At 34.9% G+C, this 26,439-nt stretch overlaps 2 protein-coding genes and 1 pseudogene across 3 annotated transcripts; 2 read left to right on the plus strand and 1 right to left on the minus strand.

The window, feature by feature from the left end:
• Positions 1 to 1,112: 1,112 nt before the first annotated feature.
• LOC123898492 (RAP domain-containing protein, chloroplastic-like) lies at positions 1,113 to 5,076 on the minus strand. 2 transcript variants are annotated; one of them, XM_045949463.1, is made up of 4 exons: positions 4,985 to 5,076; positions 3,017 to 4,673; positions 2,480 to 2,562; positions 1,113 to 2,085 (listed from the first exon to the last, which is right to left on the minus strand). In XM_045949463.1, the coding sequence occupies exons 2-4, from the start codon at positions 4,563 to 4,565 to the stop codon at positions 1,867 to 1,869; spliced, it is 1,851 nt and encodes a 616-aa protein (XP_045805419.1). In that variant the 5' UTR covers positions 4,566 to 4,673; positions 4,985 to 5,076; the 3' UTR covers positions 1,113 to 1,866. The 2 variants fall into 2 exon arrangements, with proteins under 2 accessions (XP_045805419.1, XP_045805420.1); XM_045949464.1 differs by lacking the exon at positions 4,985 to 5,076 and having other exon boundaries at positions 3,017 to 4,255; positions 4,309 to 4,439.
• A 773-nt stretch (positions 5,077 to 5,849) lies between these two features.
• On the plus strand, positions 5,850 to 8,269 carry LOC123896193. Its single transcript, XM_045946613.1, has 11 exons — positions 5,850 to 5,870; positions 5,958 to 6,228; positions 6,313 to 6,403; positions 6,502 to 6,626; positions 6,730 to 6,820; positions 6,905 to 7,043; positions 7,141 to 7,298; positions 7,385 to 7,505; positions 7,602 to 7,772; positions 7,857 to 7,946; positions 8,049 to 8,269. Exons 1-11 carry the CDS (start codon positions 5,850 to 5,852, stop codon positions 8,211 to 8,213), a joined length of 1,443 nt encoding a protein of 480 aa, XP_045802569.1. The 3' UTR covers positions 8,214 to 8,269.
• Positions 8,270 to 10,008: 1,739 nt separating this feature from the next.
• Positions 10,009 to 25,673, plus strand: LOC123896194 (annotated as a pseudogene).
• Positions 25,674 to 26,439: the final 766 nt, after the last annotated feature.

Consider the following 26,439-nt stretch of genomic DNA (forward strand, 5'->3'; position numbering starts at 1 on the left):
CCGCCTTTCAGATTTTTTCATATCCATTGAGCAAATTTAGTGCTCGCTGAGTGAATTTGTTTGCTGCTGGTTCGCTTAGCAAATTTTTCTACTTTCAAACTTGCATCCTATCTAACTTGGCTCGCTTTGACCTCGCTACTCTCGCTTAGAGAGGATACTCATAATGAATATTGATGCTATTAAGCTCATAGTCCATTTTGAGTAGAGCCATGGTTGAAAAAAGATGATAGAATTTAAAATAATGACTTAGATGCAATTTTAATCCATCTATTTTGATTCAATTTAAATTTTAATCTCCCTATTTTAAAATCTGAAATTTGAACATTTTATTTTATATTATTTTTAGGATTTTGCCCCTCATCACATTTCTGCTCATTCATTTTTTTCTGAATTGCATCATTGAAATAACAACTTACCCTTTGATCAATACTACATAGTATATGCTTCTCACTCTCCACTGTTATTCCTCACAATAAACTTCTCAGTATCATCCTAGTTTTACCATTTGTGAGTCTACTTAATTTGCAATGTCATCTAATGTTCAGTTAAATGCTTTTGAATTTGAATACCTATGAATCTTGTTGTATAATTACATCTTGTGAATTGTTTCTCCACAAATTGATCCTCCAATTCCTCAGCATTTTTCGTGAAGATTAGAAATGTGGGAGGTAATGGACATATGTCCTTCAGTTTCACAAGAACAAAATGATTAGAAATTAATCAAATTCACATAATTCGTGAAGATAGGTACGATGGCGGACAACCTAGCAATGAGAAAAAGGTTTCAGATATTTTTTCCTGTTGTGTCAACAACTCTACTACAACTTTGTTGAAATAAGTTGTAATAATGTCACATATCTGAACATCAACTATTTCTCTACCGATGCAATTTCTTGTCCTGGTCTTTGGACGGTAGAGAACATCAATGATGAACTTTAGACACTTCTCACTACTAAATATCAGCAAAATTAATTTTGGAGACAAAATTAATTATATTAAAAAATATTCAAACATGCCAAAATTAATTGTATACCTCTAGAATCAATTTTGAGTTTTGACATCACCAAAATTAGAACAAAACATACACTATGTTCCGTCCAAACATGCACCAATTTTGATGAATAAAATTGCGTTTCCCCCTCGACTATTTAAAGTTGGGGGAGGGGCCTTATCAATGTATTCTGTTATCTGTCCACCTGTTCACAACAAGATTTATGATCGATCAAAAGAAGATTGCAATTTACAACATGGTGGTTCCCTTCTCTTAATATGGTGGTTCAATGTGAAGCCACGACAATCCTCTTGTCCGTTTATTTAGCCAAACAATAGTGGTTTGTTCATAATTATTTGATGTTTTTTCACCTCAATTGGCAATGACTTTTGAAGAGTTTGTCTAAAGAATCAAGCATAGGGTCAACAGGCTCGTAAAGAGATGCAAAAGCCCACAAAAGCTGTGCAAGTTCTTTCCCTTTGAAGGTGTGAATTATTTCTGAAGCAGTGAAGCTCTTATTGACAATTCTGAGAAAATATTGGGAGCTGAATGCTGCATTGAAGCGAAAGCACCTGCAATATTAGCAATGCTTTGAGTGTCTAGATCTTCAACTTTTGTCAGTGCAATCTCCGCAATTCTATCCATTTCTGAAAAGTAAAGAAGTTCTCCTCTAACTTTGGACAGTGTCCGAGGTATGTTAGAGATTCCTTGAGCCGAGCATTCAGGTAAGGCTGTCATTGCAACGCTGACAAGTGACAACCATTGACATCGAGTAAAAACTAATCTTCAAGTTTTCTCCATAGAAACTTTCTGCATGTTCTTAGCAATGCGATGAAGAGCAGTAGCAATATTCAAGGGGGAGAAAGGTGAGGGGCTTAGTCCTTTTGCAATCGCAACAATTGTTTCGTAGGTAAGAGCAAAACATCCTCCGCAGTCTGTGATTCAATAATTGCTTTGTTCAAGTTGATTTCAGTTCGACGGTCAGATATCCCAGAGAATTGGGATAGTCTATTGGCATATCTTAAATCTACATGATCTTTAAGAATGTCTCTAAGGTACTCCATTTGTTCAAATCTTCCTTGAAGTTGCTTCCACTGCAGGAAAGTGCGCAAACATAAACAATAGTTTTTCAGACAAAACACTTTCTATAAAATGCTTAGACTTTTTTTGTTGAGCAGAGGATGAGAGGATACATAAACTGATGGCATAGATTGCATCTTTCAAAACAAATCAGGAATAGTGACAGCTCAAAAAAAGAAGCAAGAGATTATGATAGAATGTGTCTGTAGAGTGAAACTTGAAAAACAATCTCAATAATCGTATATGCCAATAGGCACATAAAATTATAAACCGGCAAGTTCTGTATGTTATGCATATTAACTATATGCCATCAATGGAGAGCGGATTTATGAAATAAAAAAAAAAAATGGCAGGTTTATTAAAATCAGATATGTAAAACTCTAAAATTTATGAAATTAGAGAGCTCGCCTCTTTGTAGGATAGTGATACGAGTGTCCAACCAGCAGCAGTAATGTACCGGCGTTTTAGCATGGTATGTCCTAAAGGCACACCTGTATAGCAGGAAAATACAATAAATAACAAACTGAGTGATTCGACATAATTCGGATTCAAGTTGATACAAGAGAACCAAATGATACTAAGGTCTTGTTTGGATAAACAACATATTTAGGCGATTACCATATAAGTGCTTATGTATATGTTATTTCGATAACAAAAGATAAAATAAAGTCAAATTGTTTTCATAGAGAGCTTATGAAAATAAACTAAACAATAACAAAAGATACAATAAAGTCAAATTGTTTTCGTATAAGTTATATACTGCTTTTATATGCTATCCTAGAGCGCTTATGAAAATAAAGTAAAAACAACTTTTGAACATGTCATAAGTTGTTTCCATAAGCTAACGCAAGTAGTTTCACAAGTGTTTATACTAGCAGATAAGCACAAATAAGTAAATTCAAATTGACTCAATTTAATTTATGTAAACAAAAGATAAACACACACCAGTATTTCTTGAGAAATGAGTTGGACCATCAATTTCCAGAGCAATCTTCTTATCAACTATCACAACATCCAGAGTGTAGCAATCCACAACATATTCTTCCACCCATTCAAGTCCAGTGCTAACAAGAAGATGACCAACATCTTTCTGAAACAACGAAGTTTTCGTCTCGTTAAACTTTCTACTCTTTCCAGCGCACACAATTTTATTCTCAAGTTCGCCGCATAATGACAACGGAAGATGCGGGAACTCACGTTGCAAACACTGGTTTACAAGATGAACCTGAGAAGCAAACATGATATCTTTCCTAAACATCTCTGAAACCCGTTGTTCTTCAAAATGGGGGAGACTTTTCCAGACATAAGAGAAGAAACTCCTATCCATCAGCCCAAAAACAGCATAGGACCAAGCCATAATCCCAAGCTGATCTCTACTTAAAGTAAGTAAACTTCTCAATTGGCTATGACTTTTGAAGAGTCTGTCTAAAGAATCAAGCATATGATCAAGAGGCTCAAAAAGAGATGCAAAAGCCCACAAAAGCTTTGTAAGTTCTTGCCCTTTGAAGGTGTGAATTATTTCTGATGCCCTTTTCGACAATGCTGAGAAAAGATGGGGAGCTGAATGCTGCATTAAAGCGAAAGCACCAGCAATATTAGCAACGCTTTGAGAGTTTAGTTCTTCAACTTTGGTCAGTGCAATCTCTGCAATTCTATCCATTTCTGAAAAGTAAAGAAATTCTCCTCCAACATTGGACAATGCCCATGCTATGTTAGAGATTGCTTGAGCTGAACATTCAGGTAAGGCTGTCATTGCAATGCCGACAAGCATAGACATCTCTTTTTGTCGAGCAAAAGCCAATCTTCGATTTTTCGTCATTGAAACGTTCTCCATATTCTTAGCAATGCGGTGAAGAGCAGTAGCAATATTCACGGGGGAGACAGGTGAGGGGCTTTGTTCTTTTGCAACCGCAACAATTGTTTCGTACGCAACATCCAACACATCCTCCGCAGTCCGAGATTCAATAATTTCTTTGTTAATGTTGAATTGTTTTCTACGGTTAGATATCCTAGAGAATTTGATTTTCTTATCTGTTTTCTTCTTGATTACCAACTTCTTCGTAGCCTTCTTTTTCTTCTTATTAACAGTAACCAAATCTTCCATTTCATGAGCCATACCATTCGATTTAATTGATTCTAGTGCCACCTCTAGTGCACTCACACACCGATCTATTACATCAGTATCTTCAAGCAACTGTGATTTCTGTTGTTTTTTCCTTTTCTTCGAAGCTCTGTAACCAAACAGATCCACTTCCCCTACAAACTCTGATTCCCAATTTATATCAGACTCCTCTCCATTATTATCACTATCCAGTGCAGCAATTCTAGCTATTCTAGCACCAGCGGCACTATCTCTAACAAAACGCGCACAACCAAGTTTTTTATCTAAACGCCAAGTTCTCGTGATAACCGGGAAATTATAACTAACTCTTGGAGTAAAACCAAAGGGTTTTAAACAACTTGGGTTAACCAAAGAATTCAATAACCCTTCCATATTTTTCAATTCTCCTCAAAGAAATCAAATTAACCAAACAGGATTAAGTTTCACATTGCAAGACAATAAATTATTTTTCATCAATAAATAACTCATAAATGGGGTTTCCTGCAGACAAAAAATTAAATAAATTTCAACATCATTGATATCAAATAAAATAAACAGTAAAAAATCTGTTTACAGTATAATAGAAATTAGTTTCACATATAAATATGAGATTAATTAAATTGTTTAAATTCTAAGCTTATTCACAAATTGATAAAAATCAAGGCATGACAATAAAATTCAACTTGTTGAGTATAAACACAAAGCAGTTAAATATGAAAAATGTTACAGATAACAAGTCCTAACATTGATGAAAAAAAGCAATTTGCGGATAAAAGAGAAAAAAGGAAGAAAATGGAGAATGTGAAACTCACTAACGAAGAAGGAGAGAAGACGCGGTTAATCTGTAATGGAGAAGGATCTGGCACAGGGCATGTTTGAATCAGTTTTGTTTTTAGTGATAAATAGGGTTTATCAAACATGTTTTTGGTAAAATCCGGGTATTTTCGGTAAAAATAAGCTATAAATCTACTTCTATCCAACAAAGAAAATACCATCGAAATTATTAACATGCCCCTTATCTTCCAACATTGGCAAAAAAAATACATGTGGCATTAGCATTAAATGCTACCTTCCTTTCCCTCTTCTCTTTCTACTTCTTTGAAACCAATCATATCACCTTTTCACTTCACATTAGCAAAGCTAGCAAGTGAACTGAGGTAAGTCCCACAAATCCATATCTTCTTCTCATATTTTGAGTTTCAATCTTCATATTTTCAACTCCGATTTGCATTTGTTATTGCGATTGAGTTATCATGTTTTCATCTTTTCATATTTACCAATAATATGTGCTTTTTTTTTTTCCTTTTTTTACCATTTTCCTTTGCATGTTATCAAACAAAAAATTGCCAAGAACAACAACTCGATTTAGACTTTCGTGTTCTATGTGTTCATTCTATGTTAACAACAACTCTTTGTGTTCATTTCGCTTTTCATGTTGTTGTCTTTCTTAGAAGTTGTATAGTCAACTATGTTTGTTTTTCATGTTGTTGTTGTTAAAAACTGCATCTAACATGCTTGAGCTTAACAAGAGTTACTTTTCGTTTTGTAGGTCACATCATGTCAAGAGAGTTTGATTTCATCAAGGATCTCACCAAAGATAGGGAGATTTGGAAAATAGCTGTAAGAGTTGTTGACACTTGGACTGTTATAGGCACCAATGGTTTTCCATATGTTGAAATGGTTATTGCCGATTCAAAGGTTAACATTGCTTAAACTTTTGTCTAAGTTGCATATCTATCAGTTCCAGCAACTACCATATTATCCTTTGGTTTTATGTCTTTTTAGGGTGATCGTGTTCAAGCTATAACTCGCCATAAGGAATTTGAACATTGGAAGGATTTTGTTGTCTACAATAATGTCTATGTTTTGCATAACTGTCATGTTTATGATAATGATGCAGGTTTTAAAACCTGTGATAGTCCATACAAAGTTGTGTTTGGTTCCGGTACCAAGTTCATGAAAGATGACTCTATCACTAACATTCCTTCTCATCATTTTCGCTTCAAAAGTTTTAAGGAAGTTCAGGATGGAAAGTTTAAAATCAATCTTTTGTATGGTAGGTTCTTCAACCTTTAGTATAATATTTTTTAGGATTGCACTGCTGTGGTGTTGAAGTAATGTTTTGTCATGTCATTTTCAGAGATCATTGGCGTTCTTCATGAAGTTGTCAAAACTCAGACCGCAACTTCTGGAAGAAAACCTTGCACAAATTTAATCTTGGCTAATGAAAGGTAAAGGCAAATTCAGTTTGTTTATTATAACAACAAAGATTTTAGTTATTGTATTCTGAGAAACTAACATATCTTATTTGTAATATCATGTTTTTTAGTGGAGACATGGTTGATGTTACTTTGTGGGAAGCTTTTTCTACTCAATTACAAAACTTCATTTCTGGTCGCAAAGAAAAGGGTCCAATCTTTTTAATCCTAACACATGCTCAGTGTAAACTAGGAGGTGTATAATATTCCTCAATCTCCATTATCAAATTGTCTACTTAACATTAATAGAAATACACTTACTAATTAAAATTTTTTCCAATAATTTAACTTCATTTTAGATAATGGGAGGCCAACCTTTTGTAACAATTGGTCAGGATCACAGCTTTTAATCAATCATAACCACCCAGATGTTGCCAACTTTAAGTCTTTGTAAGTTACAACTTTGCAGTGCTTAAATATTTAACAACATCTTCCCATTGTTTACTATGATCATGCTTATTAATTTTGTATTAGATTTAAAGACATTGAAAACTCTCAAGCTGCTACTCAAGACTTTACTCAGGTTTCGTCTTCATCTCAATTAGGCAAAGATGACCACTTCTCAAATATGTCTCAGGTCAAAACTATTGCTCAAATGAAACTCTCTCAAAAGGTTGTTATTTAGTTACACCTTATTTTAAATTTAATATTATCTTTTAACATATATAATCACATTTTGTCAGCAAAAAAATATTTTTTGTTTATTGCAGGACTCATATTGCATTACTGTTGGAACAACCAAAAAATTCAATCCTAATCAATTTGGTTGGTACTATGAGAGTTGTTCCAAATGCACAAAGTCCTCAAGGTCTATGGGTGAGAATTATACATGCTCATGTGGTGAAAATGTCAAAGTTCCAATTGCTAGGTATGGTTATTTTATTCATCTCAACGTTTGTGCCTCTTATAGTATATGCGCATTAATCACTCTTTCTTATATTTTTACCGTGTTAGGTACAAAGTTGTTATTCAAGTTGAATCCGAAGGACATAAGGCTGATTTTGTTTTTTGGGATAGTGAATGTCATAGTATTATTGGTACAACTGCTGAAGAACTAAGGGAGAAAATGAAGAAGGTATCTTTCATTGGTAGCAAATATAATGTTACCTATCTACTTACTTAATACCGGAAGATTACTTTAATTCATGATTTGTTTAACTATTGTGAGCAGGTTGGTGAGGACGATCCCAAAATCTATCCTATTGATCTTGACAAGCTACTGAACTTAGAGTTTGCATATAAAGTCAAGTACCAAAGTTATTATCGTCAAGCTTCCATTAATCAGATGACCAATGATCCAACACTTATTGCTAACATCAAGCTTCACATGAATTTAAAACATGTCCGTTCCCGCTTATATTTTTCTTCTTCTCAATATACTTTTAAGTTTTACAATTGATATTTATTGTTTTTGCTTTTGTGTTAGCCTTCACAATCTGTTGAAATTGAACTCAAAGATGGAACTAATGCTCAAAAGGAGAACACTGAATGCTCTGATTCTTTGGTATTTGCTTCGGTACGCTTTTCACTTATCCCTGCTATCTATTTATTCATTTCTAATTACTGATTACATTGATTAATACATTGTAATTTCTGTTTCGCGAACCCATCTTAACAGCAATCTCTTTCGGCTTGCGGAGACAATGAATTTGACATTACTTCAAACTCTACACCTGCTAAGCGTCTTTCTGCAGCAATTCAAGTTGACGACATTCCATCTCCGCCTTTAACAACAACTAAGCGTTCATCCACAAAGAACGCCAAGCATGTCAAACTTGAATGAACTACTTATGATGGACACAATTCCAATTCCATATGTCATTCACTTTTTTGATACAATTGAATGAAAAATTAATGTCCTCGAATCATTGCTGTGAAAGTTTAATATGTCTCTCATTTTGAATTATCAGACAATATTTTGCTGACTTCATTTCAACTTCTGCATCTACTATTTTATGTTCAAGTACCTTTACTATGAAACTCCCTTGAATTATTAATTATGTAATATTATCTATGTGTTGAATCATCTAACTTGGATAACTTCTATAGTTCTATTGTTATTACAATGCTTCTGTTCATGACATATTATAAGATGATTCATCTATTGTTATTACAATTATTTTGTTCATGGCATATTCTCAGGTTATAATGTTAGTGTATTGAGTAAAACATTAGTCTCAAACTTAAGTAGAGAATATTTTGTGACAATATCGACATCCTTATCAATTGACATGTCAATTTACAAATACACTAACATTATAACCACCTGTTTCCTATCTAACAAAAGATTTGTCTTTGAATCACTTTTTTAAAAATCTAACTTTGTTATTCCCAGACTACAATCTAGGAATTTTTTTAAATAACTTTCATCTGTTAATCATTTCTGTGTTAACAACTTTTTAAATCTCATCTTTTCTTCAATCTTCAACACCAATACATCTCATCGAAATTTATGTCCAAGTTTACCCTAATACACTTTAACGTACTAAAAATGAATGAATATGAATCAATACATGGATGCAAGTTAACCTTCTATTTTTTGTACCATAGACCTTCACTTTCTTTCTGACTTTATACAATGTATTAACTATTAATACCACTTATCCAAGTTGTTGGTTTTGTTAAACTATCAATGGTTTTTAAAAAGTTTTTTTATGACAATTGATTGATTCATATCCTAGCCATCTTAGACTTTATCCAAGTACACTCTAAACCAACACAAAAACTGCTTTTCCCAACACAAAAACTCTACTTTCATCATTACACATAACCTACTAAAACCTATTACTACCTTCTATGTCACTATCATATTTTTTGTATCAATAATCACACAAACCTTTTAAGTAGAGATCCAATTTGTTTTATGAATTATACTTTCTATCATTGTTTTTACCTCCAACTTTTTAAGCTTCCTTCTACTTTTATTGTTTTGGAAATTTCTAACTTCTCTACTGTTTTTAAAATTATCATTACTTTGTACAAATTATTTTTGAATTTAAACTTTTTCTTGGTCACTTTAGTTTGTCATTGTCATTTTTTATACATTTAACACACATTTCAACATATTTCATGTTGGTTAACATTTCTACATGCTTCAAAAACAACCTTTTTTATGACAATTGATTGATTAATGTCATAGCCATCTTAGACTTTATCTAACTACACTCTAAACCCACACAAAAGTTGTTTTTCCCAACACAAAAAATCTATTTTCATCATTACACTTAACCTACTAAAATCTAATACTACCTTCTATGTCACTATCATATTTTTTTAATCAATAATCACATAAACCATTTTTTAATGTTAATCATACTTTCTATCATTGTTTTTACCTCCAACTTTTTAAACTTCCCTCTACTTTTTTCCATTTCAAAAATTTTAACTTCCCTCCAGTTTTTCAAATCAAATTCCATTACTTTCTAAATTGTTTCTGGAACTTATATTAAAGTCTTTCTTGGTTACTTTAGTTAAAATTCAAAATTTTCCCTTCATATCAAACACATTTCAACATCCTTAATGTTGGTTAACATTATTAACCCTAGAAATCTGCCTCATCCAAACAACAACTCATCCACATGGATACTAACAAACTTATCAGATTATTAGAAGCAAAAATTGCTAGAAGTCGCAGATATCGTTTGCTTAAGACGAAGCGATTCAAACTTCATGCCTCTACTATAACACAACCTTTTGAGAACTTCAACCAACATCCTTCATCATTAAACACACCTGCAACACCAGATATTTCATTATTATCTTCTTCTAGCAACATATTTACAAGTAACCTCATCTTTTTTTCATGCACTTTATTCCATTTAACTACAAATAACTGTTTGATAATTTTTTACAGGCCTTGACAGAACCCATGCTATTGACAGAAAACCTCTCACAGACATTACAGGCTCACAACAAAATCAAATTTCTTCAACCTCTCATCAACACACTTCAAGCATCGATCAAATTTCATCCTTATCGAAACTTGGTAAACGTTTACAATTTACTTCTTCTGGCATCTGTGATGGTTATCTAACTTTCTCCCTTTATCAAGTTTCTTTATTCAAAATTTGTACTCAATCTTCACTGCCACTTTAACATTTCTAAGTCATTATCTATCTAATATTTAGGAAAAACAATTAACTTTCATCCAGCAAATGTTGAGAACCGTGCTCCCATTCCAGTTAAGAAAAGTTGATGTTCATTTGGTCTTCATTAACCACTTAACTCTCTTTTTTAATTTCTTAATTTATAATTGCACCTTTCCAGCGCAAACGTGGTCGACCGAAGAAACTTTCTACTGAAACATCAAGTCCACTCCAAATTAATTGCTTGCCCAAAATTCCTACAAATGATTCCAATCTTCCAGGTTTCTTAGTAATTATTTTCATTTATAAATTAATCAGTTTCTGTTACATACTTTTTTGATCAATCTGAACTTACAAAGTGTTTGTTTTGTGTCTTATAATCTACAAAATTTCACTGTTTTATGTATAGCACAACAATCACATGATTGCAACACAAAAATACAGCTTCAACAAACACCTGCAAATCAACCGCATCCGGTATTAGTAACTTCTATATTTATATGTTAATACAATATTTATTATTATTATTATTATTATTATTATTATTATTATTGTGTCGACTTTTATATTTCTCCTAATATTGTTGCACCTTCGAAGCGCAAACGTCAAAGGTCGCAAAACTTAAGTGGACAAATGTCAACTGAAGTTCAAGCAATTTCTTTGCCAACAACTCCTCAAAATCTTTTCAATGTTCCAGGTTATTAATCGTTATTTAAATATCCATAGTGCTGATCTTTCAATTTGAGGTCAATTATCGTTTACTTGCATCTTAAGATTCATATCATGTTTTTTTTATTATTTGAAACTTATTCTCTGTACAGAAGAAAATCAAACAAAGGATTCAGGAAAAAGTAATGATCTACAACATAGTACCACATCACAAGATTGTCCAAATGAATTGCCAAAAAACCAACCAATGAATACCAACACACATCATAATAACATTGGTTCAGTTCCTATTTTCACACTGTCGCAACCTTGCAGACCTAAAGATTCAGTTCGGTTAAATCAACTGGGGATTAATCTAATGTCAAAATTCTCATGCGTTGGTCAAAATTCAAACACTCATCCGGGGCCTGAGCAGACACAGCCTGAAGATTTTTTGCCAATTGTAGCCCGAACCACTCAGGAATTGCAATCTGCCGCAAGCAATGCATTCACCCCACAAGCTAATGACGATTTCTGTAGTAGTGAGGATGAAAGTGATTCAGATTATAATCCTTTTGAATATCCAGGTTAATAATATCGTTTTTACACACTTTCATACATACAATTCTGATTTAATACTAATGTTTTAAGTTTTTTTAACATGTATAACAGATTCAAATGATGAGTACGATTCAAGTAGCGGAGATGAAAATTCTTATTCTTCACTTCATACATCACGTAACCTTACAATAATCTCATCAATCTCATTCCATTTATTTGAATTTAATTATCTTCTAATCAAAGTTATTTATCTTGACAAACAGCTGCTTACAATGATCTTGGTGATCCTATAACAAAGTGTGGTTTTTGTGGAGCATGCATGTGGTTTCAAGAAAAAAAAAAGAAAAGATCGCAATGCAACCGTATCATTTCAATTGTGTTGTGGAAATGGAAAGGTACAACTTCCCACATTGAAAGAACCTCCACAACCATTAAGAGATCTTTTGTTTGATAACAATGATGTTGATAGCAAGAAATTCCAAGCTCAACTTAGAACTTACAACATGATGTTTGCATTTACATCACCTGGAGCTACAGTGGATAACAGCTACAACATTGGCAAAGGCCCTCCAAACATTCGAATTCAAGGCCAAACCTGTCATCGAATTGGTAGTTTATTGCCTAAAGCTGGCGATGCACCAAAATTTGCTCAACTATACATTTATGATACAGACAACGAAATCAAAAATCGAATGCAAGGTCTAAGGTATGTTCACTTAGACCAATCTTTTTTAAATATTACATTCTATATAATGAATTTGTTGCCTGCTACTTATTTTCATGTCCATCGTTTGTGTCTTCAAATAACATGTAGGAGCTCTAACAAAATTGATCCACTCATTGTGAAAAAATTGTCTGACATGCTGTATCAACATAACACACATGTTCAATCATTTAAAATGGCAAGAGATATGATAACAGAAGGAAATGTATAGGATCTCAAACTCAGACTTCTCTCAGATCGAAAAACAGATGGGAGAATCTACAACCAGCCAACAGTTTCAGAAGTTGCGGCATTAATTCTTGGTGATATTGACTATGCTGAAGAAAGGGATATCATTATCCAAACTCGAGGTGGCCAACTCCAAAGAATAGATGAATTTCATGCAAGCTACTTATCTTATCAGTATCCATTACTTTTTCCTTACGGTGAAGATGGATATAGACCTAAAACTGCTCACAGAGATAATGACCATGATGAAGCGCCAGACTTTAATCAGCGAAATAGACTCACTATAAGAGAGTGGTTAGCATATCGAATTCAGACAAGGTCATTTGAAGCCAAAACCTTATTATCTTCTAGAAGATTATTTCAACAATTCTTAGTTGACGGTTTCTCTATGTTGGAGTCTGAAAGGCTTAAATACCTTGGAAAGAATCAGTCCAAATTAAGGGTTTCTAAGTATGACAATCTCAGTGGCCAAGCATCTCAAAATCAAATCCAAGGTTCAAACACCGGTAGAAGAGTTGTCTTGCCATCTTCATATGTTGGCGGCCCTCGATTTATGGATCAATTGTATTTTGATGGCATGGCTATATGTAGCAAAGTTGGATTTCCTGATCTATTCATCACTTTTACTTGCAATCCCAATTGGCCAGAAATACAGCGATTGTTGGCACCACTTCGTCAAAAGGCACATGATCGACCTGACATTGTCGCAAGGGTTTTCAAGTTGAAATTTGACAACCTATTATCTGATTTAACAAAAAAAGGAATATTAGGGAAAGTTCTTGCATGTAAGTTTATGTTTACTAATTTTTACACTTCTCATCCAAATATGTATTTCTACCTATAACTTTCTGTTTACATTTTCAGATATGTATACCATAGAATTCCAAAAGAGAGGGCTTCCACATGCCCACATTCTCCTCTTCTTGCATCCTTCAAGTAAGTATCCAACTCCTAATGACATCAACAAAATCATTTCTGCTGAAATACCAGATCCTGTCAATCAACCTCATCTGTACAACTTGGTCAAAACTCATATGATGCATGGTCCATGTGGAATAGTCAATGACAGTTCTCCTTGCATGAAGGATAATAGATGTTCGAAATTTTATCCAAAGAAATTCCAACCAATAACCGTTGTTGATCAAGAAGGTTTTCCTGTTCATAGAAGAAGGGATAATGGTTATACAATTGACAAAAATGGAATTCTTCTGAATAATCGTCATGTTGTGCCGCACAATCCTCAGTTGCTTTTGAAGTATCATGCACACATTAACATGGAATGGTGCAATCAAAGTAGTTCAATCAAATACATTTTCAAGTATATCAACAAAGGTTCTGATCGAATTAGTGTTGTTATTGTTCCATCTGATACAAATTCAGAATCTCAACCAATACCGCGTGATGAAATTAAACAATATCTGGATTGTAGATACATCTCACCAAGTGAAGCATGTTGGAGAATATTTGCCTATTCCATACATGGTAGAAAACCGGCTGTTGAGCGAATGTTTTTTCATGACAAAGGACAAAACTCAGTTTATTACAGAGACTATGAGAAAATTGGGAATGTTCTACTTAAGCCGAGTGTGACTGAATCAATGTTCACTTAATGGATGCAAGCCAATAAAGTCTACCCAGCTGCCAAGTTGCTAACATATGGAAAATTTGTTGAAAAATTTGTCTACATTAAAAAAACAAGAACATGGCAACCAAGAAAGAAAGGATATACAATTGGTAGATTGATGTGGGTTCCACCGACTACTGGTGAATTGTATTATTTAAGAATGATGTTGACCATTGCAAAGAGACCAACAAGTTATGAGGATATCAAATTTGTTAAAGGTTTTCAATATCTTACATTTAGGGAAGCATGTTTTGCTATGGGATTTCTCGGTGATGATAGGGAATACATTGCAGCAATAAGAGAAGCTCACCAATGGGGTTCCGGTATCTTCTTGCGCAAGTTATTTATCATAATGCTTCTATCTAAATCTATGGATAGACCCGATTTTGTGTGGCGTGAATCTTGGAAATGGTTATGTGACAGAATACTATATAAACAAAGACATCTCACTCAAAACCAAGGTTCTTTTTTTGAATTTACAATTTTTTATATTTTGGTTTCATTAAAATTTCTGGACAATGCTTTTCAATTTATTGATTATCATTCTTTTATATTTTTTTTTTAGATTTATTACTCACAGATGAAGAACTGCAATATCTCACACTCATTGAGATTGAAAAGCACCTGCAAACAAATAATCGAAGCTTACACCAGTTTAAATGCATGCCTTTTCCTACTGGATATGTCACTGATTTCTTGGGAAATCGTTTGATATACGATGAAAGAAACTATGATCCTGTCGAACAGGATCAAATTTTCCAACAATTATTTGCTACTCTAACAGGTATTACTAAATATGCTATACTACTTATAAATGATTAAGTTGTTTACCTTTTCAACACTTTACTTTTAATTTGATGTCTTATGCAATATGTCGTTTTTACGTCTTAATAGATGAACAACGATGTATATTTGAAAAAATCATGGAGGCTGTTACTAATCAAAAGGGTGGAGTTTATTTCCTGTACGGCTATGGCGGCACCGGCAAAACTTTCATGTGGAGCACCCTAGCTGCTGCTTTGAGATCAAAACGAAGCATTGTGCTAACCGTTGCATCTAGCGGTATTGCTTCTTTATTACTACCAGGTGGAAGAACAGCTCATTCCAAGTTCAAAATACCAATACCAATTCTTGAAAAAGATATTTGCAAAATTGACAAAGGAAGTGACCTTGCTGAATTGTTAAAATTGACCCAGTTAATCATATGGGATGAAGCACCAATGGCACACAAGTTCTGTTTTGAGGCATTGGATACTTCTTTGAAAGATATCATGAGCATCGATGGTGTTCCGTCAAAAGAAATTTTTGGTGGAAAAGTTATAGTGTTTGGTGGTGATTTTAGACAAATACTCCCTGTAATACCTAGAGGTACTCGATCTGATATTGTCCATGCAACTTTAAATGCCTCTTATATTTGGGACTGAAATTCTGGTACACAGTAGACAAGTGTTGTCCACGATGTGCCGACACTTGTCGCAACACTTGTCTTAGCAGTAAGAACAATAAAACAGAGCATTAAAAACATATACTGAAAAGCATAAACGACACACATAATTGTTAACCCAGTTCAGCCTAACAGCCTAATCTGGGGGATACCAATCCAGGAGGAAATTCACTATCAGCAGTATTAATTCGGAGCTAAACTCCCCCGTTTACAACTCCTCACTTAATCCCTACCCAATGCAACTTCTACCTAGGAACTCCTAGATATGAGACCCCGTCTCACTCCCCTCAACCTTACAACCAGTAAGGATTTCAATAACAATAGAATGGAGACACTCTCCTTGAAAAAGATGAAGACACACTTCAATAACATCACCACCTAGCCAACGACTAAGTTCACAATTTGGAGTTGCTTAAAAGCTTCCTCCAATTACAATACTCAACTCATTACCTATAGGTTTCTGAGTGAGGACACGGTGACCATCTCACAACTCGAGTGGTTCACTTTACACCAACTCTCCTAGAGAGTGGCTTAAAGACACGAAACCCTTAAAAGACTACATCTTTGATATTCTATTTTTGCTTCAAGTTTCGGTACATAAAATAGGGTTAGCAGCACCCTTTAAATAGCATAGCCTCGTGGGCTTTTCATAATGCTTCAGCTCCAAGAAATCTTCTAGATGCAAAATATATATTTTTATCAAATCTTTCTTTGCATCAAATATTCCTTCCATAAATATATTTGTTGTAAATATATTTTAAAATTAAATCTTCTAATCTTCTGGAAACACAAAGATTTATTTGAAATAAATCTTTTATATTTTCTGCAGCAATCTTCACAAGATATATTTTTGAAAATAATAGTTCTATTTTTGAAACACAAAAATATATTTTCCAAAAATATAATTCCTTTGGAAAATAGAACTAGGGTTCAGCTGCCTTCTGAAACACATTGATCACGTGCGCCTTGTTGTATAAGAAACCACGAAATAATTCTTCAATCAAATCTTCGAAAGATTGAGTAGAAAATAATAACGCTAGCTGGCGCGAACAATCAGACATACAAGTGTTGTTACATCTGTCGCAACACTTGGCGTAAGCACATATGTCTCAACACTTGGCTAAAAGATGTTTTTGCAAAATGTAGCCAACATACAAAAACCCAACAATCTCCCCCTTTGGCAAATTTTGGCTAAAACAATATTAGACCAGTATATAGAGAGATACAGTATTACCTTTCCTTCAAGTCAACATGATCACACAACTAGGAAAGAAAGTAACACATAGTAAGACTACTTCCAAGAGAGGTGAGTACCATCAGAGGCATGCAATAGCAGGAATAAACACATATAGCCTCACAGAGCAGATAGAGAGAAATAAACTCTCATAGTGGATTCAAAGATAGGAGAAATAAACTCCTATAATCAGAGTGCATCCATTCAACAAAAGATCACCAGGGAAAAATAAATTCCCATAAACATAGAACTAGGAAAAATAAATTCCCAGCCACCAGAGAATAAAGCCAAGATGTCTCAGCATCTGGCATCACACTTGTCACTTATTCATACTACCACTCCCCCTGAATTTGTGCATGATAGAGCACAAGCATACAATGTAGTCAACCATAGGAACTACAACATCCTTGTAATAGCAGAAGCATTCAATCAGAGTGATTAACGCTTAATGGTTGTTGTAGACACACATGTGTGCATTCATAAATAAGCATGTACAAGTTACCCATATTTCTATGAATGTAACTAACTAAGTCACCCATATTGCTATGAATGTGACCTAAATCACCCATATTTCTATGACTGTGATCCTAAGCATAAAAGTCATCCATATTTCTATGATTATGACTAAGCACGATGAATCATCCATATTTCTATGACTATGATTATGATCATGCCCTATGCTACAAATTTAAATGCTTTTTGGAATTCTTGCAACACATCACACAGAGCTGAAGGTAACATTTACTCCACTCAGACATAGGCCTAGAAGATTAACACATCGCAGAAAGAACCGCAACAACATGCACACCAGATGTCAGCACATCTGTCCACACATCACGCAGATACCAGATGTCAGCACATCTGTCCACACATCACGCAGATAGATCTTACATATCACAGATCACTACTCCCCCTTTTTAGCCACAAATTCTGACAAATAAAGTCAGTGTGCATTAAACAAAAGAATAGAGGCAAAGAGGTACCATAGTAGTATCAGAAGTGCAAGTTACATAACAGAGAGAACTAAACTCTCACAAAAGAACCACATAGGGAGAAATAAACTCCCACATACTGAGAAAAATAAATTCTCACTCATCAGATCAGGATGTCTAGACATCAGGCATGACATCACACATCAGGAACATAGCACTCCCACAACCATCAAGCACACTATCAGAGCATAAGCTAGCATTATCAGGCTAGCTACACACTACTACTCCTCCTGAATAGCATTACTCCCCCTCAACATATGCATATATATATAACTCACACTCCCCCTCAATACGAGCATAGAAGCATAAGAACATCAATACGAGCATAGAAGCATTAGCACAAAAACAGTCACCAGATGTAAGAACATCTGTCTTCACATTTGTCCACACACACACTACTCCCCCTTTTTAGTCATAATTTTGACAAACATCATACATATCAGAACATAGAGTAGCAGACAAACGCTTCAGAGTGCACACAATACAGACCATAATGCACACAGAGGTGCTAGAAATCCATGGCCTAGCCCACAAAAGATACGGAGAACAAAAGTAGTGGGAAGAGAACATGCGCGCTTTCACCCACAATACCATGACCAAACAATGTTAGGAACATGTGGTCCGTCAGAAGAAATCTATAGTCAGAAGTCAAAGACACTCCCTTTTTGGCTTTTGAGTGCTTCTGATCTTTCAATCTCAAAGAGTTGTCTCATAATACTCTTAGAGATTACACCCATAAAGGTTATTGGTAGCTTCACCATAAACGATGTAGCTTGCTTCATAGTTAAAAACATACTCACAAAAAATCCAGCTTCTCATAGCATTATCTCTTTTAAAACACAAATTTCTATTTCTAGACATTTTCTTCAAAATGAATGAAACATTCTCTAAGAGGACAGAAGAGATGTCAAACTTTCTTCCTGTCAAGTGACATGATGCCCAGAACATCATCCTCAATATTTGGCTCATGGTCAACCACATTCTGGCATTTGGGTGACAGATGTTGTACACAATGTTGGAACACTTGAGATAACACGATGTTGAGACAGATGTTACAACATCTCATACCAGAACAGACAAGTTATTCAACACAGATGAGTATCATTCAATTTCAATCTCAAGAGACATATACCAAAAGCATCTTCAACAATAGATATTTTGTCATCACATAAGAACATCAAACTAGAGGTTTCAGAAACAGGTCTGAAACAGTCACTTACCATAGTAGTAATCACCTTTGATCATCACATATCTGAGCATTATCGCATTTGATCATAACACATCTGAACACATATAATACTTCTCAGCAGAATGCATATCCAAACAATCGTACCATGCTAGTTCTCTTTTAGTCACACTTTGAGCAACAACTTTGGTCAAGTGGAAGATCATCAAGATTAGTTTCTTCTACCACATTCAAAACCTTAATACTCCAAACCACCATTAGTTGATCTTCAACCTCATTAGATTGAGGACTCTCAGAACCATATCAGCATAAGTTTGGGGGATTGCAGAACAGGTTTCAACAACACTAACTGGTTGGTCCAGGATGTTTCAACATCCGATATGACATTAGACTTATGTTAGGTTCCTTTGGGGGACTCAACCACAACTTTAGTGAGGGATGACAAAGTGTCAGAACCAACAACCTTGGAAGATGACACATGCACGATTTCAACAATAGTGTCATCAACAACAGCCACATTCATACCAGATTGAAAGTTTCAGAGGTACATCTGACAGATGTTCCAACACTACCCACAACATTTGAACTGACAGAACCTTTAACATGAGTAACAACATTTGATTCGATATTAATAAAATTTACCCAAGTAAATCTGGAGGAATCATCAACAACTACAAAGACATACTTCTTTCGACCAAGGTTGTCAACTTGCATAGGTTCATCAAATCAGCAATCATCTCTTTTCTTGTCATGAAGCCAGAATTTTCTTGCCAGATGTTGCAACATTATGTGGGACATTTGTCCCTTCAACTAGTCTATAGTGCAATGTGAGAGGAGATTCCCTCTTACAGACAACATCAGAGCTGATCAAAATACTTGGATGCTGATCAAGAATAATACTACAAAGCACCGTGGGAAATGTTGTTGGCATCTTCACAGCCAAAGACTTAGCATGCTCAGCTTCAGGTTCTCCACTCCTCCCTTCATGAATTCTTTACTCAAAGGATCATCACAGTCTTCAGTTTCTTGAGAGCTCTACTAGACTCATTTAAGTCAGTTATCATTTTCTGCCTAGTGAGAGCACCAGCTTTTGCTGGACAGATGTACCAACACCTGCTGCAACATTTGTCCCTGCAAGCAGCCTTTGCTCAATATTCAGCTTTCCTTTTCTTTTACAAGGGACATCAGTGTCCACAAGAATATTTGGATGTTGGTCAAGAACAATACCACACAGTAAAGTAGGAAATGTTATGGGTAGTTGTAGAGCAAAAGATTTAGCATGTTCCAAAGTGGCATAAAAGACATAAGCACCATAATCAAACCTGGCCTTAGTTCCAACAACATAAATGAACCTAGCCAATTCTTTGGCTACATTACTGGAATGAGTGGTAGGAACCCAATTAACAACAACAATCTTATTCAGAACTGCATATAAAGGAGATAGTTGAGATGCAGAAAGTTTCATTTGACAAGGCCATTGCTTCAGCCTATTCCCAGTGATTGTTCTACAAATATTATCTGTGACTTCCAGCTCAGCTACTTCCTCATTACTTCTTCCCAAAAATTTGTTGATTATAGAGGGTGAGAAGTGAACACACCTTCCTCTCACAAAAACCTGCCTATACTCAGGGTTTTTAGGATCATCACAATGGTCACCAACATTCACTACAAATCCCCTTACCAGCTTATCAAAACAGTCACCTAGATCAGACACTGTTCTCATCAGACCTTCATTCCTTTCACACTTCTTCTGAATGTGTCACCAAATGTAGCTACACTTGTCTCCCTTTCAAAGTCTGATTTACTAGAAGGGGGTTCTTTCTTTTCAGACTCTTTTTCTTCTCCCAGTAACAGATACATTATTACTCTTTGTCCTTGGTGGACCATAAAAAGGTTTCTTCCCAACAAATCTTGTCACCTTTCATGATTTAGATTTCTGGACAAGTGTATTGACAGTTGTCACATTTTTACCAGCCCTACTTCTGATTCTTCCTACAACATTAGCACTAGGTGTCTTATCTAGTGACTTGTTACCAGCCACTATATCATTCACAATGACAACATCAGGATCATCACCCACACTTTTGTCAACAGAAGGTTCTTTATCAGCAAACAAAGACCTAATACTCTCATCAGATTTAGAATAACCCATAACATTATTACCAGAGTTATTATCAGTCCTTACTACTACTGGAATTCTTTCTTGCTCAGTAGTATCCACCTGGTCAGGATTATCTTGATCATTCTTGCCTACACCAGTATCGGGTGCCACAAATGTATAAACATCTGGCACAACATTAGTCTCAAGAACAGTTTCCTTGATATACTCATCAATACAGTAACTATTGACCTTAGTAGAAGCATCAACAGCATAATTAACATTTGCCGAAGAATTTAAATCATATTTCCCTTGATTAGCGTGCACCAGACAATGGAGAAAGAGATACAAGACATACCTTCTTTCACTTCAACAAAAACACACACCAGAGGCATGCAGCAGCATAATTGGGTTCACCGAGCCCACATAGCACATTGACAGACAGATATAAATTCTCACAAAAGAACATATTAGATTGGGATGACTAGATTCATAGCATAACACATCCACAAACATCACGACAAAGACTAGCACTCTACTAATCAGAGCATGAGCTGCAAGATCACCAATAGGCTAACTATCCTCAAGATTTTTAGACACAATCTTCATACTCTCATCAGATTGAGAGTTCACAACACAGTGATCAGCAGAATTATTACCAGTCATAATTACTTTTGTAGTATTCTCTTTCTTAGTAGTATTCATCTGGTAAGAAATATCTGAAACATTATGATCTATTATAGTTTCAGGTGCTGCAGATGTATCAAAATATGTGGCAGTTGCAGGTGCCACAAATGTACCTACACTTGGTACAACATTTGTCTCAGGGATAGTTTCCTTGAGAGTTTCACCAACACAATCGCTTGTGGCCTTAGTGGAAGCACCAAAGTCACAATTAACAACAGCAGGGGGACACAAGAGGATCAACCATCAGTAGTTGATTAACCTTCAATACCAGATCATCCACACATGTTTGAACAACACTCTAACCCTTTTACTTAACAAGGACACATCTTGATCACTGTCCTTGCAGAACCACACTCTGTATCATGACCTTTTGAATAGGCAAGATGTCATGCTTAATAGGTGTGAAGTCACTCACAAACTCCAAAACTTCTTAGTTTGCTTAAAAGCTTGACTAAGATTTTGATTATCAGCCCTTTTCTCGAGTAACTTGCAGTAGATAACCAAAGACAATTATCAGACCTCAGTATCTGACAATATTTTGCTGCCCCTACATCCACTACTAGTGGAATCAGTAGTCATGCATTGCTAGAGCATACTATTAAAGAAAGATCAGAACCTCCACATTCTGATTCACATAGGCAGATAAGCTTCTTCTGACCATACAACTTGAGCACTCCTATGCATAATTCCAAGCACCTTACATGCCCAACTGTCATCCAACACGATTCTGCATAATCTGCAGGTCAGATGTACCAACATCTGGGAGCACATCAGTCCTCTTCTCAGGTACCATAATAATAGATCCTTTATCAAGCTTACACAGGAAAAGCAAAACACACATCTGCACTACCACTTACTTGGATCAGAAATAAACTCACCCAAGAAGTCAACCATAAGTTTCTAGTGTCAAAATAAATCCAACAAGATTCTGCATACTCCTGGTCAGATGTAGCAACATCTGGGACGACATCAGTCCCCTTCTCAAGGAACACACCAAGAGATCCTTTATCAAAGCCACTGGAGGTTGGCTTTTAGGGTTAGAAGCAAAAATAAATTGCTCACAACTTCGTTCTGATCTCTCTTCAACAAACTCATATATGAGTGCCTTTATGAGTGGACTTGAGATCACCCTCAAGTATCGTTGGCATCTCCAACAAGTTAGTTGAACCTCACCAGAGGAGAATAGAGTGTAGCACACTCAAAACCACCAGGAGTTTTCCCATCATATATGTATGCAGCGGAATTCAAACCAGAAAACTCCTCAACAATCTTCAGGCACACCATAATGACCTTTGCACAAACTCCACACTTCAGGTGCAACAGGTTAACATAGGTTTGAAAATAAATCAAACCATACAGAAGCTCAAACATCAAAGCTATACACCGTGCCATGAATAGTCCATCCTCCACTTCTAGGGACCATTCAAACAAATATGAACTTCTTCAAGTCCAAACAACTTTTCAGTATTCCTTACTTGTTCATAACCAGAAAGTATCTTCCCTAGGATCTCACCCAGATACAGAACAGGATGCCTGCTCTGATACCAATTGAAATTCTGGTACACAGTAGACAAGTGTTGTCCACGATGTGCCGACACTTGTCGCAACACTTGTCTTAGCAGTAAGAACAATAAAACAGAGCATTAAAAACATATACTGAAAAGCATAAACGACACACATAATTGTTAACCCAGTTCAGCCTAACAGCCTAATCTGGGGGATACCAATCCAGGAGGAAATTCACTATCAGCAGTATTAATTCGGAGCTAAACTCCCCCGTTTACAACTCCTCACTTAATCCCTACCCAATGCAACTTCTACCTAGGAACTCCTAGATATGAGACCCCGTCTCACTCCCCTCAACCTTACAACCAGTAAGGATTTCAATAACAATAGAATGGAGACACTCTCCTTGAAAAAGATGAAGACACACTTCAATAACATCACCACCTAGCCAACGACTAAGTTCACAATTTGGAGTTGCTTAAAAGCTTCCTCCAATTACAATACTCAACTCATTACCTATAGGTTTCTGAGTGAGGACACGGTGACCATCTCACAACTCGAGTGGTTCACTTTACACCAACTCTCCTAGAGAGTGGCTTAAAGACACGAAACCCTTAAAAGACTACATCTTTGATATTCTATTTTTGCTTCAAGTTTCGGTACATAAAATAGGGTTAGCAGCACCCTTTAAATAGCATAGCCTCGTGGGCTTTTCATAATGCTTCAGCTCCAAGAAATCTTCTAGATGCAAAATATATATTTTTATCAAATCTTTCTTTGCATCAAATATTCCTTCCATAAATATATTTGTTGTAAATATATTTTAAAATTAAATCTTCTAATCTTCTGGAAACACAAAGATTTATTTGAAATAAATCTTTTATATTTTCTGCAGCAATCTTCACAAGATATATTTTTGAAAATAATAGTTCTATTTTTGAAACACAAAAATATATTTTCCAAAAATATAATTCCTTTGGAAAATAGAACTAGGGTTCAGCTGCCTTCTGAAACACATTGATCACGTGCGCCTTGTTGTATAAGAAACCACGAAATAATTCTTCAATCAAATCTTCGAAAGATTGAGTAGAAAATAATAACGCTAGCTGGCGCGAACAATCAGACATACAAGTGTTGTTACATCTGTCGCAACACTTGGCGTAAGCACATATGTCTCAACACTTGGCTAAAAGATGTTTTTGCAAAATGTAGCCAACATACAAAAACCCAACAGGGACCATTGTACTGTTTTCAAACTAACAAGAAACATGAGACTGGAAAACCAACAAACATCGGAAAATTCAGAAGAAGTTAAACAATTTTCAGATTGGATATTAAAAGTGGGTGATGGAAAAATAGCTGAACCAAATGACGGCATTGCAGAAATTCCAATCCCATCTGAACTTTTACTTTCAGATTTTAATGATCCAATAGATGCAATTGTGAATAGCACATACCCCAATTTGCTTACTAATTTTAAGAATGCTGATTACTTGAGAAGTAGGGCAATTTTAGCATCTACAATTGAAGTTGTTAATGAAATCAATGATTATGTTCTTAATCTCATTCCAGGTACGTTTTAATCCCTAACTATGTTACATTACTTTTTTTACATTATTAATATCAACACTATATTATTTTCCAGGTGAAGAAATGGAATATCTAAGTTCTGATTCAATTGATCGAACTGAAGCAAATGACAACGACGTTTTTGAACAACTAACACCAGAATTCTTACACTCTCTGCATACATCTGGACTACCTAATCATGCAATAAAACTCAAAATTGGCACACCAATCATGTTACTCAAAAATCTAGACTAGTTTGAAGGATTGTGCAATGGAACAAGGTTAAGTATTACTAGACTTGCAGATCACGTCATTGAAGCAAAAATTATAACTGGAAAAAATATTGGCAACCTGATTTACATCCCAAGAATGTCTATGTCTCCGTCATAATCCTCGTGGCCATTTAAACTTTTGCGGAAACAATTTCCAATTATGGTCTCTTTTGCAATGACAATAAACAAATCTCAAGGTCAATCCTTAGATTATGTTGGTTTGTACTTGCCAATTGAAGTTTTCAGTCATGGCCAACTTTATGTCGCTTTGTCTAGAGTTAAGACCTAACAAGGACTTAAGATATTAATACATGACAAGTCCAAAGCTCCATTGAATGACACTACAAATGTTGTTTTCAAGGAAGTGTTCCAAAATATTCTCTAATTTCATATCTCATTTATGTTATCCATGTAAGTTTTTTTTTAATTCTTACCTACAAATTATTTTTTCCCTTTCGTAATTTTCATTTAATAATCAATCTAACATTAAATAACTATTGTTTATTATCTTTTTTTCAGGTGCTTTTTTTTTTGTTACCATAGCAGCATTCATTAACCAACCATGTTCAAGTTATGCCATTCTGAAAAATTTTCATTTTCTTTTAACTTTATAACATATGTTTTGTACACTATCTCCCTATCAAAATAATGTATTTCGGACACCATTCTATATCTGCTATTTATTTTCACCACTGCATATATTTAGAGGCTAACTATTAACCTAAAGATATCATCACATTAGTTCAATACCAAGTTACATGACTATGGTTTCTAAAAAGACTAATGATTACACTACCAAATCTAATTGCCTAAGTCACATGCAACATATCTTTACTTTTATATTTTCAACACACTACTCATGATAACCACATCAAAGATTCTAACTTATCTACTACATCTCTTCAAAAACCAATACCATATCTTAACATTGAAAACAACATTACAATGACCATCACTATATAAACCATCTTCTATTCTCACCATTCTATTACAATTTATACATTAAAACTTCTCATAAATCTTAAAGTACTAACCATTGAAATGGCATCATTGGCAATAAGAAAAGTTGCAAAAAGAACAATCATTGGAGGATTCCAAACACTCAACATCTCAACTTTAGTAAGTTCTTTGTCATAAACTTCTTCACAAAT

The sequence above is a fragment of the Trifolium pratense genome, linkage group LG7 (genome assembly GCF_020283565.1).
Source record: "Trifolium pratense cultivar HEN17-A07 linkage group LG7, ARS_RC_1.1, whole genome shotgun sequence".
NCBI classification, from domain to species: Eukaryota; Viridiplantae; Streptophyta; class Magnoliopsida; order Fabales; family Fabaceae; genus Trifolium; species Trifolium pratense.

What these genes read in the sequence shown, in the direction of transcription:
- LOC123898492 (XM_045949463.1), bottom strand. Translation starts at nt 4,565, where the DNA reads ATGGAAGGGTTATTGAATTCTTTGGTTAACCCAAGTTGTTTAAAACCC. An exon ending in TCATTTCTCAAGAAATACTG is followed by an intron (nt 2,563 to 3,016) that starts GTGTGTGTTTAT and finishes CCTGCTATACAG; the next exon opens with GTGTGCCTTTAGGACATACC. An exon ending in TATCACTATCCTACAAAGAG is followed by an intron (nt 2,086 to 2,479) that starts GCGAGCTCTCTA and finishes ACTTTCCTGCAG; the next exon opens with TGGAAGCAACTTCAAGGAAG.
- LOC123896193 (XM_045946613.1), top strand. Translation starts at nt 5,850, where the DNA reads ATGGTTATTGCCGATTCAAAG. An exon ending in TGGTTATTGCCGATTCAAAG is followed by an intron (nt 5,871 to 5,957) that starts GTTAACATTGCT and finishes ATGTCTTTTTAG; the next exon opens with GGTGATCGTGTTCAAGCTAT. An exon ending in GTTGCCAACTTTAAGTCTTT is followed by an intron (nt 6,821 to 6,904) that starts GTAAGTTACAAC and finishes ATTTTGTATTAG; the next exon opens with ATTTAAAGACATTGAAAACT.